General features: G+C 35.8%; 2 protein-coding genes across 3 annotated transcripts; one reads left to right on the top strand and one right to left on the bottom strand.

Annotated features, from left to right (window-relative positions):
* The first annotated feature begins 372 nt into the window (after window positions 1-372).
* LOC107892268 (pentatricopeptide repeat-containing protein At2g13600) lies at window positions 373-3,512 on the top strand. The gene is made up of 2 exons (XM_016817299.2): window positions 373-658; window positions 1,405-3,512. The coding sequence occupies exons 1-2, from the start codon at window positions 373-375 to the stop codon at window positions 3,510-3,512; spliced, it is 2,394 nt and encodes a 797-aa protein (XP_016672788.2).
* A 716-nt stretch (window positions 3,513-4,228) lies between these two features.
* LOC107892267 (polyribonucleotide nucleotidyltransferase 2, mitochondrial) lies at window positions 4,229-12,780 on the bottom strand. 2 transcript variants are annotated; one of them, XR_001682551.2, is made up of 17 exons: window positions 12,245-12,757; window positions 11,331-11,486; window positions 11,076-11,246; window positions 10,059-10,184; window positions 9,819-9,980; window positions 9,554-9,673; window positions 9,144-9,281; window positions 8,881-9,043; window positions 8,662-8,787; window positions 8,456-8,586; window positions 7,931-8,150; window positions 7,738-7,821; window positions 7,260-7,339; window positions 6,629-6,772; window positions 5,520-6,206; window positions 4,967-5,121; window positions 4,229-4,858 (listed from the first exon to the last, which is right to left on the bottom strand). XR_001682551.2 is itself a non-coding variant. In XM_016817298.2 (16 exons), exons 1-16 carry the CDS (start codon window positions 12,572-12,574, stop codon window positions 4,754-4,756), a joined length of 2,943 nt encoding a protein of 980 aa, XP_016672787.2. In that variant the 5' UTR covers window positions 12,575-12,780; the 3' UTR covers window positions 4,229-4,753. The 2 variants fall into 2 exon arrangements, 1 of the variants encoding a protein (XP_016672787.2); XM_016817298.2 differs by lacking the exon at window positions 4,967-5,121 and having other exon boundaries at window positions 12,245-12,780.
* Window positions 12,781-13,402: the final 622 nt, after the last annotated feature.

The raw sequence follows: 13,402 nt of genomic DNA, 5'->3' as shown, positions 1-13,402 counted from the left end.
CAAGATGAAGCCAGTCCAGAAATGAAGAATTTGGCTATTTTCTTTAACTAGTTATATTCTTTAGAACAATGGATTGACATGATCATGAAAGAACAACTCAAAGATACCAGGGCAGAATATATTATGATTATCTTTTACAAGCCTCAGTATTTTATGCAGAATGGTCCAACAACACAATTAGGATCATTTCCTAGTGCCTGGATTCATAGAACATATTTTTCAGAGGTTAATTCAAATCCTTACAATTACAAGGATTTGCAAAAATATTTGTGCCAGATAAATAGGATCATTCCATCAGACATATGGCCTCTAGAAGATGTATTAGCATAATGGGACTTAAGGATTGAACCACCGACACCTTATCAAGAACAGATGAAGAAAGCATTAGAGGACTATCAGTTAAATATACCAGATCCAAAAGAATGGTTACAATACTATCCATGGTTTTGTAGCAATGCAAGAGAAAACACGCCAGCTTGGACTGATTCACAGGAAAGGACATCACCTATGGATGTAGAAAGAAATTATAACAGCTCACATGATAGTCTTGAACAAAAGTTTGAACAGTTGGAGACAAATCGCTACAGAGCTAAAGAAGAAAAGGCGAAAAAGATTGAAGAGCTGAACCTCACTTCCGACATTAATACAGACTATGAAAGTAATTAGATGTTTAATTGTTCTATGATGTTTTGTTTTATGTATGAGTCATGTACTATGAGATTCTCTAAATCTCTACTTCAATAAAGGTCTGTAAAAATAGCATGAGTCATCAAAAAGTATTTATAAAAGGAGTCTGAGTCATAAGATTCCTTCTTTATCTTCAGAAGAAGGAAAGACCAATCTTTCTCTATATAAAGAGAAAGAATCCTTAGTTGAGGGGTAGAGAACCTTTCAATAAAATACTAGCATGTTTTAATATAAACATGTTTTTTTAAATATTTTATGTTATTTTTCTCTTTAATTTAAGCTGATCTTTAAAAGAAAATCTCCTGTGAATTTAAAAGTATATTTTGTGCTTGTCTGTACAATAAAAATTAAATTTAGACCAAGAGTACTAATTGACACTGAATTTAAGGAAGTATTTAAAATTAATGATTTCACAGTTAAAAGACAATCAAAGAAGAGGCACTTGCTATTAAATCCTTAATCGTTGATATTTGGCCTTAGATCCTGTTAAATTGGTATATTTTCTTTAATGGCTTTTTCATTCCAACAACCAATAGCAGCTTAACACGTGGAACTCTCTCCTCTAAATAGAAACCAAATTTCATAAAAGAAAAATTGTTTCCCTCGCAACTTTTAGTGGGATGAAAACTGCGTTGAAGAACCTTTCCTTGATGAATCCAAGCAAAAGCTTCAACTCCTATATTCAAAATTGTGTTTCTTTGTTAAAGATATTCTCAGACAAAGGCTTGGTTGCTGGAGGAACTGTCTTCCATTGCCATTTACTCAAGAATGGTGTTTTATCAGAGAGATGTATAGCTATCAAGTTATTAATAATGTACCTTGAATTCAGGAAATTATCTGAAGCTAATCAGATTGTAAAGGACTTTAATGGGTTTGATTTAGTTGTTCAAAATTGTTTGATTAAGGCTAATATTCAGTGGGGGAATTTGAGTGAAGCACGGAAAATGTTCGACGAAATGCCTGAAAGAAACGATATTACATGGACGTTATTGATTTCGGGGTTAATGAAATATGGAAGATTGGAAGAATCAATGTGGTATTTCGAAAGGAACCCATTTAAAAGTGTGGTTTCGTGGACAGCTGCAATTACTGGGTTCGTTAAAAACGGGTCAAGTTTTCATGGTTTGAAGCTTTTTGTAAGGTTGCTTGAATCTGGTGTTAAGCCAAATCAAGTTACTTTTAGTTCTATAGTTAGCGCATGTATAGAAATTGGTGATTTTGATTTGGGAATGAGTGTTTTGGGGTTGATAATTAAAACCGGGTTCGAGAATAATGTATCAGTTTCCAACTCTTTGATAACATTGTGTTTAAGAATGCATGAATTTGATCAGGCTAGGAGGGTGTTCGATCGAATGGAAACAAGAGATGTTGTTTCTTGGACAGCAATACTCGATATGTATGTCGAGATGGGAGAGTTGGAAGAGGCAAGGAGGATTTTTGATGAGATGCCACAAAGAAATGAAGTTTCTTGGAGTGCAATAATTGCGAGGTATAGTCAGTATGGTGATCATATAGAGGCACTGAAACTCTTTCGAAACATGGTTCGAGAAGGATTTAAGCCGACAATCTCGTGTTTCTCTAGTATTCTTTGTGCATTGGCTAGCCTTGAGAGTTTACAAGCAGGAAAGAACCTTCATGCACATGTTATGAAAATCGGGATTGAGGGAGATCTTTTTATTGCTTGCTCTCTTGTTGACTTGTACTGTAAGAGTGGGGAAACTAAAGACGGACGGTTAGTTTTTGACTCGATCAAAAACAAAAATGTTGTTTTGTGGAATTCGATGATCGGTGGCTATAGTACGAATGGTCAAATGGATGAAGCCAAGTATTTATTTGATAACATGCCTACTCGTAATAACATCTCCTGGGGAGCTTTTATTGGTGGTTATGTAGAATATAAGCAATTCGATATGGTGTTCGAAGTTTTCAATGAGATGCTTTTGTCAGGGGAGACTCCGACAAAGCCCACTTTTTCAAGTGTGCTTTGTGCTTGTGCAAGTCTGACCTCATTAGAGAAAGGCAGGGATATTCATGGAAAGATCTTAAAACTTGGTTTTCAATATGATGTTTACTTGGGCACTGCCTTAACTGATATGTATGCAAAATGTGGAGATATTGAAAGCTCTAAGCAGGTCTTTGATAGAATGTCGGAGAGAAATGAGTTCTCATGGACCGTTATGATTCAAGGTCTAGCGGAAAGTGGTTTTGCAAAAGAATCTCTTGCCTTGTTCGAAGAAATGAAAAGAAATTCCTCTGTTGCTCCTAATGAACTCATGCTTTTATCGGTTCTATTTGCATGTTCCCATTGCGGATTTGTCGATAAAGGACTCAAGTTCTTTGGTGCAATGAAATTGGAATATGGTATAAGGCCGAAGGGAAGACATTACACATGCGTTGTGGATATGCTGTCTCGATCTGGACGCCTATCTGAAGCTGAAGAATTAATTAACTCCATGCCATTTCAACCCGAAGCTAATGCACTAGCAGCTTTAATAAGTGGTTGTAAGACATACAGAAACGAGGAGATAGCAGAGAGAACAGCTAGAAAACTTGTCGAACTAGCAGAGAAAAACTCCGCTGGATTCATCTTGTTGTCCAACATATATGCTTCAGCGGGGAGATGGATTGATGTTTCAAATATGAGGAAACTAATGAGGGAGAAGGGATTGAAAAAGAGTGTTGGCTTCAGTTGGATTGAGGTGAGAAGCCATCTGCATTCCTTTTATTCGGAAGATGGAACACACTTGAAATCAGCAGAGATTCATGATATCTTGGAGCTCTTGAGATTGGAAATGACGGATCCTAAACATTTTCCGACATTCTAATCTTTCCTAACTCACAGAAATGATCTAGATTTCAAGGATGTTGTATGCTGCATCGTACATTTTTAATTTATCGTGGAACCTTGCATCGGCAAAATTTGAGCAGGCAGTTAGGGCCGTATATAAGGGTGCCATGATATATAGTTGTTGCAGCTATGGCTAAAACATTTAGAGAGAGGATTGGGAGCTTCTTGGTGTAAGATCGGAGGATTGGGAGCTTCTTGGTGTAAGATCGGAGAATTGAGTTGTCAGGTTCTAGTCTCCCTACAATAACTTTCATTCCCGGAACTGTCAAAGCTAAGGCCCTTCTGAGCTAAGAACTTTCTGGGATTTAATTTAACGGAAGAGGGTAGGCAAGGTTTTTTATCTTTCTATTGTCGGCTAGAATATGCTATTGAAGTTAAAAGAAATAGGCTTAATTAACTTTTGTATGTTATTGCTTGAAATTGGAGGGTTAACAGCTTTAGGTTGGCTCCAATAGGAACCCAGGATTTCAAAGAATCAAACCCTTATTGCTAGTGATTTGATTCCTGTGATTAAACAAAATTACAAAAAAAAATACAATTTTTAATTATGCATTACTAAACGGTTTGGAAGACCAAAAATTGCACATCTTTCGTTTTTAATTCAACTTTTGGCACACCTTACAAACATGGGCTCTAAACAGGGAGAAAGATTGCATCTCGGGCAACAAAAATCAAAACGGTACAAAGGTAATATCTTCAATAATTTTATCAATATTGATACGGTACAATAACCTTGCTCACAAGTTACAATCATTGTTATGCCCGACTCATAATATTTATATACCAATAATGAAGGATCCAACCTCATAATCAATGAACCTAATCTGGTTAGGAGCTACAATTTCCTCAATATCTTCAAATTCCCAATACAGTCTATTCTCCAAAATTTCAAAATCCCTGAGGTTAAAGAGTGCAAACCATGCATCGTACGGGGCCCATGCAAAAGTATGTCATGCAAAAAACGAGAAATGAAATCTTTTAAGTATTATGGTTCGCCCAGCTGTAAAGACTACCTTGCTTGTACAGCCACCAAGAAAGCTTCCTCGTGTACTTCAGGGTAAATTTATATTCATTGATCCACCTTTGCACATGCTTGTTCACCAGAACAGTGTCGAGAATTCAATAATATTCAGCCATCAGAACAAGAATATCCATCGAACACCAATCTCGTCTCCATCTATAAGAACATTATTCCCAGCAAGGACTGGCAATGTGCTATCATTCTTCATCCACCATAGACATGACCGGGATACCTTTACTTGTAAAACTTGAACATTGGACTAGCAATTCGTCACCTACAGTAAACTCCCTCTCACCATTGGGCTGCAAGGAAATGAAAATAGGTTAGCAGGTTCAAAGGCTGAAGCAAATATACTCAGTGTGGCAACCACAACTTAGATATTTCTAACAAAGAAATGTTCTTTTGAGCACCTGTCTATAGAAAGGAAACCGATAATGGGATGGACTTGAAAATTAGAACAAGACCCGAATTAATCAACCAATGTCTAAAAGAGAGCAGAGATCACAGGGTGCCGAGATAAAACAGATCAACAAATTCCACTAGTACGATCATTGGACATCATCATCTAGATTTGCCAAAGTCAACTAAATAAATAATTAAGCTGTAAGTTGATAGAGCACCTATCAAGAAAATGGAATGGTTTTAAAACATTAGCCATGTTGCTTCTACTTTTTATTTTTCTTGAAGTACCAGTGTCCCAACACCTGTATTCAACATATTTTCAGACACAAGCATGGGGAAATGGCCCTCCAAAAACTCTCTAAATACATAAATAAAACTTCGAAAAAAGTGAATATTCTCGTGTTAGACACATGCTTGTATCAAACACTGATACCCAAGTAACATAGAACATTAGAATTGAGCCAATCAAAAAATGATAATAAAAGGTCATACTTGAACAAAGGGAGAGACGATTTTTTACTTAAAAAAAGCAGTAGCAGTATCAGAAAAAAGGACACGTACCTCAAACTTATACATGCCACGAATTCCACCACCCAAATCGAGAACTAAACCACGTGCTCGAATTTGATAAATCTTAGCAGTAACTTTTGTTCCTAGCTTCAGTTTTTGAGGTGTCACTGGAGTCTTACCACCAGTTTCCTTGTCATTCTGATCACTCAGATTAGCCTCACCTTCATCTTGAGAAGTAAATTCTTTATTCCCTCCCATTTGAGATAAGGATTCCGATAACATAATACTGAGAGACAAATCAGGCATGTTATCAGAAGACTGGATCTTTTTCTGTTTACTACCCTTTTTCAACGTGCCCTTTGGTTTAGGAGCACTTTTGGAAGTCTTACTCAAACCAGCAGACTTCTCCTCCTCGTCACACTCGGCAGCACTTCGAATTACTACTGATGGCATTAAAGAGGCGGATCGGTTTGATTCAGTATTCTCCATTTTGCTCGGCACCAACTCCTCGAGAGTGGACTCCAGCTGTTCACCTTTTGACATGTTCTCAGGTGATGCCCAAATATTAGGTTTTTCTTTAGTAACAGGAGCAGATCCTTCAACTACACTTTTGGTCTCGGATTCAGGTCGGGGTAGAGTTGCTTTACGAGATAATTTTATATTACCACGAACATCTTGTCCTATGCACATCAAAGAAATTTGCTGGCCAACAGACACTACGTCTGAAACACGAGACACCTGATGAAAGATACATGTAAGTTGGTGTGGCCTTCCATATTGACGCAAAAGCTTTGTAAAATAAACCGTCCATTAAAAACATGCCTAAACCCTAAACATAATATGGATAAGTATTCTGAAGCGTTCTCATCAGTTTCTGAATTTTTTTCATGTTGACTGATGCAAAAATTGATTATCATACCAGATACATGCTTAATGTGAATTATAGTTATTAAATAGCGATCCAATTTGAGAGCAAAACAAAGGGCATCAAGTTCACCAATCCTTCAAACTTAAATAAATCACCAAGACCCTGAGCAACCATATATATGAGCCAAAAAACCAATAAGAGAGAACCACATCCAAAACCTAGAAATCAGAAAGGCTGAAAAGGTATTTAGAAAAAGTAGTGGTAAAATCAATGGAAATGTTTTGTCACCTACCGGTTCATGTGATAACTCAGAAATGTGTAGCAGACCTTGCTGACCACCATTAAACTCCACAAAGGCACCATATTCTTTAATTGACATGACAATACCTTTATAGATTCCTCCAACTACGATTTCACGGCCAACGATGAAATCAACCTGTAGCACAAAAGATCACTCAAGGAACTTAATTAGGATAAAGAATGAAGAACAGGCAAGCTCATAATATTATAAACTAGCAGCAAGATGGACAAAATTAATCCTAGAGTGAATGGTATGTGTCCAGATCTTGGACCCTTTTCTGTTGTAACCCCTTGTCTTAAGTTCAAGACAATTGAGTAAGACATCTAGAAACAAAGCAGCACCCAACATCTGTTCCTGAGTCCGAGTAACATAAACAGGAAGTATTGAAGCAGCATAACAAAAGGGTTCAAGCATTTAAATTTGAAAATAATCACCATTCCTCAAAAAATTGTCTACTTTTAGCTAGCCAAAGTGAGTACTGATATTATAGTACATTAAATTTGCAAAAAAGCCTTCAACGACTTTTAGAATTGGAATTAATAAGTATTAAAAGGTTTGCATATATCTAAAACAAACTACAGGAATATCGGACATCAATTAAAATAAGGAATGCTATGAATACCTTATCTTGCACTTTTTCCATCACAGCCTGATTCTTAGCAGCTATAGTAATTGTCCCATCACCAACGGAGATCCGAGCACCTGAATTTTGAAAAGCATCAACTTGAATGAACAATGTGCAACAATAATTTGCAGCAATAAAATGTAATCAGCAAAGTACACAAAAGATGTGTCCTTCAGTCATCCATAATTGAAAAGAACTACTTAATCTTCAGCATAAATATAATTTTCATAGCTGTCCAACTGATGCTTGAGTCTAACAAAATAAATCCTCTTCCATGTCCAATGTGAAGAGTGAAAATCTATATACTCAATGACTGGTATTTATGAAGGAAACAATTATGAACTAAAAGAATAGTTCATATCATTATTCTAGGAAGAGTACCATCATGGCAGAAATGATCAAAAAACTTAACCACAACCAAAATCAGATTACATCCCCAACCAAATGCAAAATGTTTTTCAAGTTCAACACCCACCTGTTTCCTCTTCAACTTTTCTTTTAAGAGCACCTAGAGGCCCAATAAATCGCCGAATAGCATCATTGCTAAACTTCAAAGTTACTGCATCACAGAGCATTATTTACGGTTGAGTATAAAATGAATTGTTGCAGAGTATCTGAGCTACTTAAATACAAAACCAAAAGCTAACAAACATAATCAAAACTTGAACCTAGACGAGGAGAATTTCTATAATCTTGATTTCGAGGCACGCTAATCTCTTGTTCCATGTGATCAAGGATTTGAAGGCGTCCTTTACGTGCAGGCTCCAAAGACTCGCATATTATATCTAAAGGAATCCCAGCAGGTTTTATATCCAATTGAATTGCTGTAACTCCATTCCTTGTCCCAGCAATCTTGAAATCCATGTCTCCTAGATGATCTTCAAGACCCTAGAGAGATCACTGTTTTAATGAACTTTACCAACTTCACATTATTGAGGTCACAAAAGTATTTATCAACAAGACCTTGGTACCATGTAGCTAACTCCTTGGTCCATACTCCTTAGAACTAGAGGCAATCATTAAGTTAATAAGAGAATGAAGAAAAAAACCACTCCATACATAATCAAAGGTAGAAAAGTTTCTAGTGTTGGTTTCTAACATCTTTTTAAAAGTTTCATTATTCAATAAAATAAAAGCAACCAAGATTTGTCACCTAAACAATATGCCAAAATTGGTCAAGTAAAACATCTCACCAAAATATCAGTCAATATACGATAGTCCGTAATTTCACCAGTTTCTGGGTCAACATCAGTTACAAGACCCACTGAAACACCTGCAACATGTTCTCGTAATGGAATGCCAGCATCCATCAAAGCCATACTGCCTGTATTAGGAAACCCCATCAGGCTAAAAGTTTAAAGGAAATAAATATAACTGATTTACAGAGTGAAATTGATACCTCCACAAACAGTAGCCATAGATGTTGAACCATCTGAAGCCATGACTTCAGAATTAATTCGAACAGTGTATGGAAAATCATCTTCAGGAGGCAATACAGCAAGAAGAGCTTTCTCCGCAAGAGTTCCTAAGGGTAACAAAAGAGACAAGCAAAAGCTCATCTAAATGGTAAAACGTTTTTACATACAACACATATTTTGTGATTAAGAAATTGGTTTACCATGCCCTACTTCACGTCTGTTCAAGCCAGCTCGTTTACCGATTTCATTGATACAAAACGGTGGAAAACTATAGTGAAGCATGAAGCGCTTCGTTGGGGGACCAACCAAGGAGTCCAAGCGTTGGGCATCCTGAGGTGCTCCAAGTGTCACAGTACAAAGAACCTGAAATAAAACATCAAATATAAGCCTCCACTACAAAGAAAGGTCAAACCTACAGATATCTAGAATGTAGAAGTAGAGACAAGGATAACTGTGCCTTAACCTGAGTATCTCCGCGGTTAAAAAGAGCAGATCCATGTAATATAGGCAAATGGCCAGCCTCACAGTATATTGGCCGAACTTCATCAAGATGTCTTCCATCAAGTCTAAATCCTTCAGAAATAATTCTTTTGCGAACAACCTGATATTTTCATTCAACTTGAGCTATGCCAACTTCAAAAGGTTCAAGAGCAAGGATAGGAAATAATATAAGGGTGAAGCAAAACTCATCCAATTTTCATCCCCCTTCTTCAGTTTTAAGGAAGTTTAAATTCCCTTTTACTTATCATCAAAAACTAGAAGATTGCTCAAGATCACCAAAAGTCTAAAGTTATACTTGTTATGCAATCAAATCTTTTGTTAAGCCAAAAAGAGGAAAAAGAAACTCATTTTACAGCTTTATTCAGAGCTCACCTTTTTCCTGACAGTGTCCACAACCTTTGGCAGAACTTTTAAGCTTTGCTCATCGCATTCTTCTTCAAGTGCACTTTTTACATCTTGTGCTATCTTCTCTAAAGCCTCACCACGTTCAAACTATATTATTACAAATTACCACAGCATGAAACCCAATAATACATTAAAATAAATAAATTAAAAACAAGAAACTCTAATGAATCTGTGTATATAAGTAACATTTTCATATCTAGAGAAAGAGAGGTGAAAGGAGAAATGTAATCACCTTTCCATAGGAAGGATCTGTAAAAACAGCATCAATTGGTGCCTCCGCTAGGTTTCTAACTTTCTCAAAGATTTGTTCTGAGACCATGGATAATTTGTATTCCTTCTTTTGTTTGCCAGCTTTTGCAGCCAGTCTGATTTGAGGTTCCAGATATTTAACTGCCTGAATCAATAAAACATCTTAAAGCCATTTTCCATTAATTGATACACAAGAGAAGTTTATGACAAGCCTGTGACTCACTTCCGGATGAGCCAGCCTTAAACCAGCTTCCAAATCTTTCTCAGTGATTTCGCGAGCTTGCACATCAATCATCAAGGTTTTGTCCCTCGTACATGCATATACCAAGTTGAGATCACTTAAACTAAGCTGAACCACATCAAATAAGGACTTATCAGAGGAGGGTAACTGACAGATCTATATTCATTGTAACCAGATTTACAGGGTTGACAAAGCCTAAAAGCAACTTCAATATAGGTTAGACAAACTTTTAATAACTTTCCTCGCCAAATAACAATAAATAGCATTATATACAATGTGCATGACACATTAAAATTGTATCAAAGGCCATCAAGGTGAGACCAGAGCAGAACCCAAGAAATGATAACAAACAGAGAAATATAAGGGAACATCAACTGAGGGAAAATTAAACGAAAAAAATTTTAATCCAGATCCTAAGGGAAGGGAGGTGGGGAAATTGAAAGTTCATATAAGCATCCAAAGCAATCTTGAGCCACTCCACATCAGCTAAAAGCCTATAAGAGCTACACGGAAAGCACCATCCCAACATAGACCAACTATAACAATAGCATCTCATACAATCCGCCAGAATTTAAGAAAAGATAGCAGTATGAGTAAACCTGAATAAATAAACAAACTATACCACATGCCACTGAGACCAGTCTTTACCTTTATTTGCCCCTACAATATGCCTTTCTAACTAGCCATGATTCCAATAAGTGTTTTAGTTATTAGCTAGTTTCCAACCTGATGATTTACTTCAAGAGGTGAACAAAGAAGGTAAACACCATGAATTAATAATGACACAACTAAACATGTCCTACATAAGCAAGAACTTTGCAATGAGATGACTTTACGATGAGCATCTAACAACTAACTCATTACAATATACAAAAAAAAAAGTAAGTCGGAAATTACAATTAAGTCAAAACTCTACACTTGACCTAAGACTACCTGTAATAATCATAAAAGAGGCACCTAAATCAGCATCCATAACTAAACAAAAGCTTATGTTTATACCTCATCCATTGTTGGATTAACAATAAACTGCCCGCAAATTCTCCCCATCCGTACCACTCCAATGGGTCCACCCCATGGAATATCTGATAACATAAGAGCAGCAGAAGTCGCATTAGCTGCCAACACATCTGGATCTTGTTTGCCATCAGAAGAAAGAACACTTGCCATTACCTATTGAATACGGCAATGTCAATCAAATTGAAAACTGAAATATATTTATACATGCACATGTTTGAATCTGAAAAGTGACAAGACCTGGATCTCATGGTAAAAGCCAGCAGGAAAAAGAGGCCGTATGGGCCTATCAATGAGACGACCACATAAAAGTTCACGTTCTTTTGGAGCACCCTCCCTCCGCATGAATGTGTTTGGAATCAGACCTTGAGCAAATTGCTTCTCTTGATAATCAACCTTAAAAGAAGAAAATTCCCAATGAGACCACACACTAGCAAGCCCCTAACATTCGAGAAATGTCTAATCCATGAATAACCAAATGAGCAATTACTATTCAATAGTTAATAGACCCCCTTATTAATTTTGTTGGGCGTTCTTGCTTACAAGATCAAAATGCAAAAAAATCTTGATTTAGATGCAAAATCAGAAAATATAAGTTCATAAGAACTAAAAAAGAATAATTGTATTTTCTACACAAGGAAATACATGGTTTTACTTTTATATGAATAACTATGTTAAAATTGGGGTTTGATTTTAGGTCATGTTTTCATCATAAATTTACTTTCTACTCTTTATAGAACAACTTCTGATGAAGCAAAAACCAAACAGTAATAAACAAATAACCAAGCACAATTCTGCAAACCCAGATTTCATATCCCTTTAAAAAATCAATAACTTGCTCTTTCACCCATAATTAGGACACTCTTCAAGGACATAGTAAGGTTCATGCTTTTTCTATTTTCTATTTGTTTCAATAGAAAGTAAAGAACGTCACATATAAAACTAAAATCAAAGAGTAAACATCAAAAAGCAAAATTACAATCCAAACAGAACCTAAATAGCTGAGCAAACTTAGAACATTTGTCTGGAACAAAACATTATTAAATAACAATGACCCAAGATTACATTTAACCCAAAATGAAAACTAAAACATTAAAGATGTTCAAATTGTCCCTAGATTAGGAAGAAAAAGAGAAGACAAAATTATTACTTACAGTAAGCGGTAGAAAGTCTCGATCAGCGTCGCCTTTAGCGGCAGCAACAGTGGACAAAACTTTGGTCTCTTCCATGCCCAAAACAACGGCCCCATTAGCAAAACGAGCAATTTTACCCGTTTCAAGTGAAATTACCCGAGATCCAATTTCGAACTCTTCTTTGAAAGACTCGAGAAACTTGGTCCCCGCCACTGGCCGGTCAGGTGGGTCGGACTCCGACGTCGATAAACCAAAACGGCCGTTGCAAAAGTTGCGAAAATGTAAGGCTCTCCGTGTTAGGAGAGGGTTAGCTTTGGCTCGAGCCCTGATAGCTAGTGAGAACATTGCCATTGTAGAGTAAGAAAGGAGTTCGGTTTCGAATTTTCTGGGGCTTAGGGTTTAAGGGTGGGGGGAGAACGCTTTGGTGGCAACAAAATGGAAGGGTTTTAGGGTTTGATTTGGTGCATTGAGCTGTATTTTACTACTTTGGGCGCGACATTTTCATGCGAAACAAACACTTTCTGCGGTTTTTGATTCTTTTTACATAGGATAGGTGTACAAAATTCAGTCTATATTTTTAAAAATATATAAAAATTATAAATAGATAATTTAATAAAAATAATTTTTATTTTTATTTTATAATATTATTATTTATCCAAAATCTAATTATATTTTGTATTAATTTTAATTAATATTCTAAGTAAAATTTATAACTTAAATTTAACACTTAATTTTTTAGTATTTATTTTTTAAACATTTAAATTTTCAGTTTATCAAACATAATCTTAATTGATATGTCACAATTTGAGGTTCGCTTTCTACAGATTTCAATAGGAATATTTTTTATCTATCTATATTTATATTTAAAGTGTTGCCATGAATTAATTAAGTATGAATTCAATTGAGAAATAATAAAAATATTCTTTATAAATAAAGTAAGTTATATTAGGAGGTCTTTCTAATATTTTGAAAAAAAAAAAGAGAAAGGATTCATTTGCATCCATATAAAATTAGAATTTGATGATCCCATCAATAACTTAATTATCCTCCCTGGGAATATACCTTAAAAATCACAATCTTTCATATTTTAATATATGTTTGATTATTCTAATCAAAGTTGAATTCGTAACCATCGATTGCCTATATCCAATGGTTTTAATTCTTTCATATATTTGTTCC

This window comes from Gossypium hirsutum, chromosome D09 (assembly GCF_007990345.1).
Source record: "Gossypium hirsutum isolate 1008001.06 chromosome D09, Gossypium_hirsutum_v2.1, whole genome shotgun sequence".
NCBI lineage: Eukaryota > Viridiplantae > Streptophyta > Magnoliopsida > Malvales > Malvaceae > Gossypium > Gossypium hirsutum.
The sequence above is the reverse complement of the archived record's forward strand: the minus strand, read 5'-3'. Positions and strand labels throughout refer to the sequence as shown.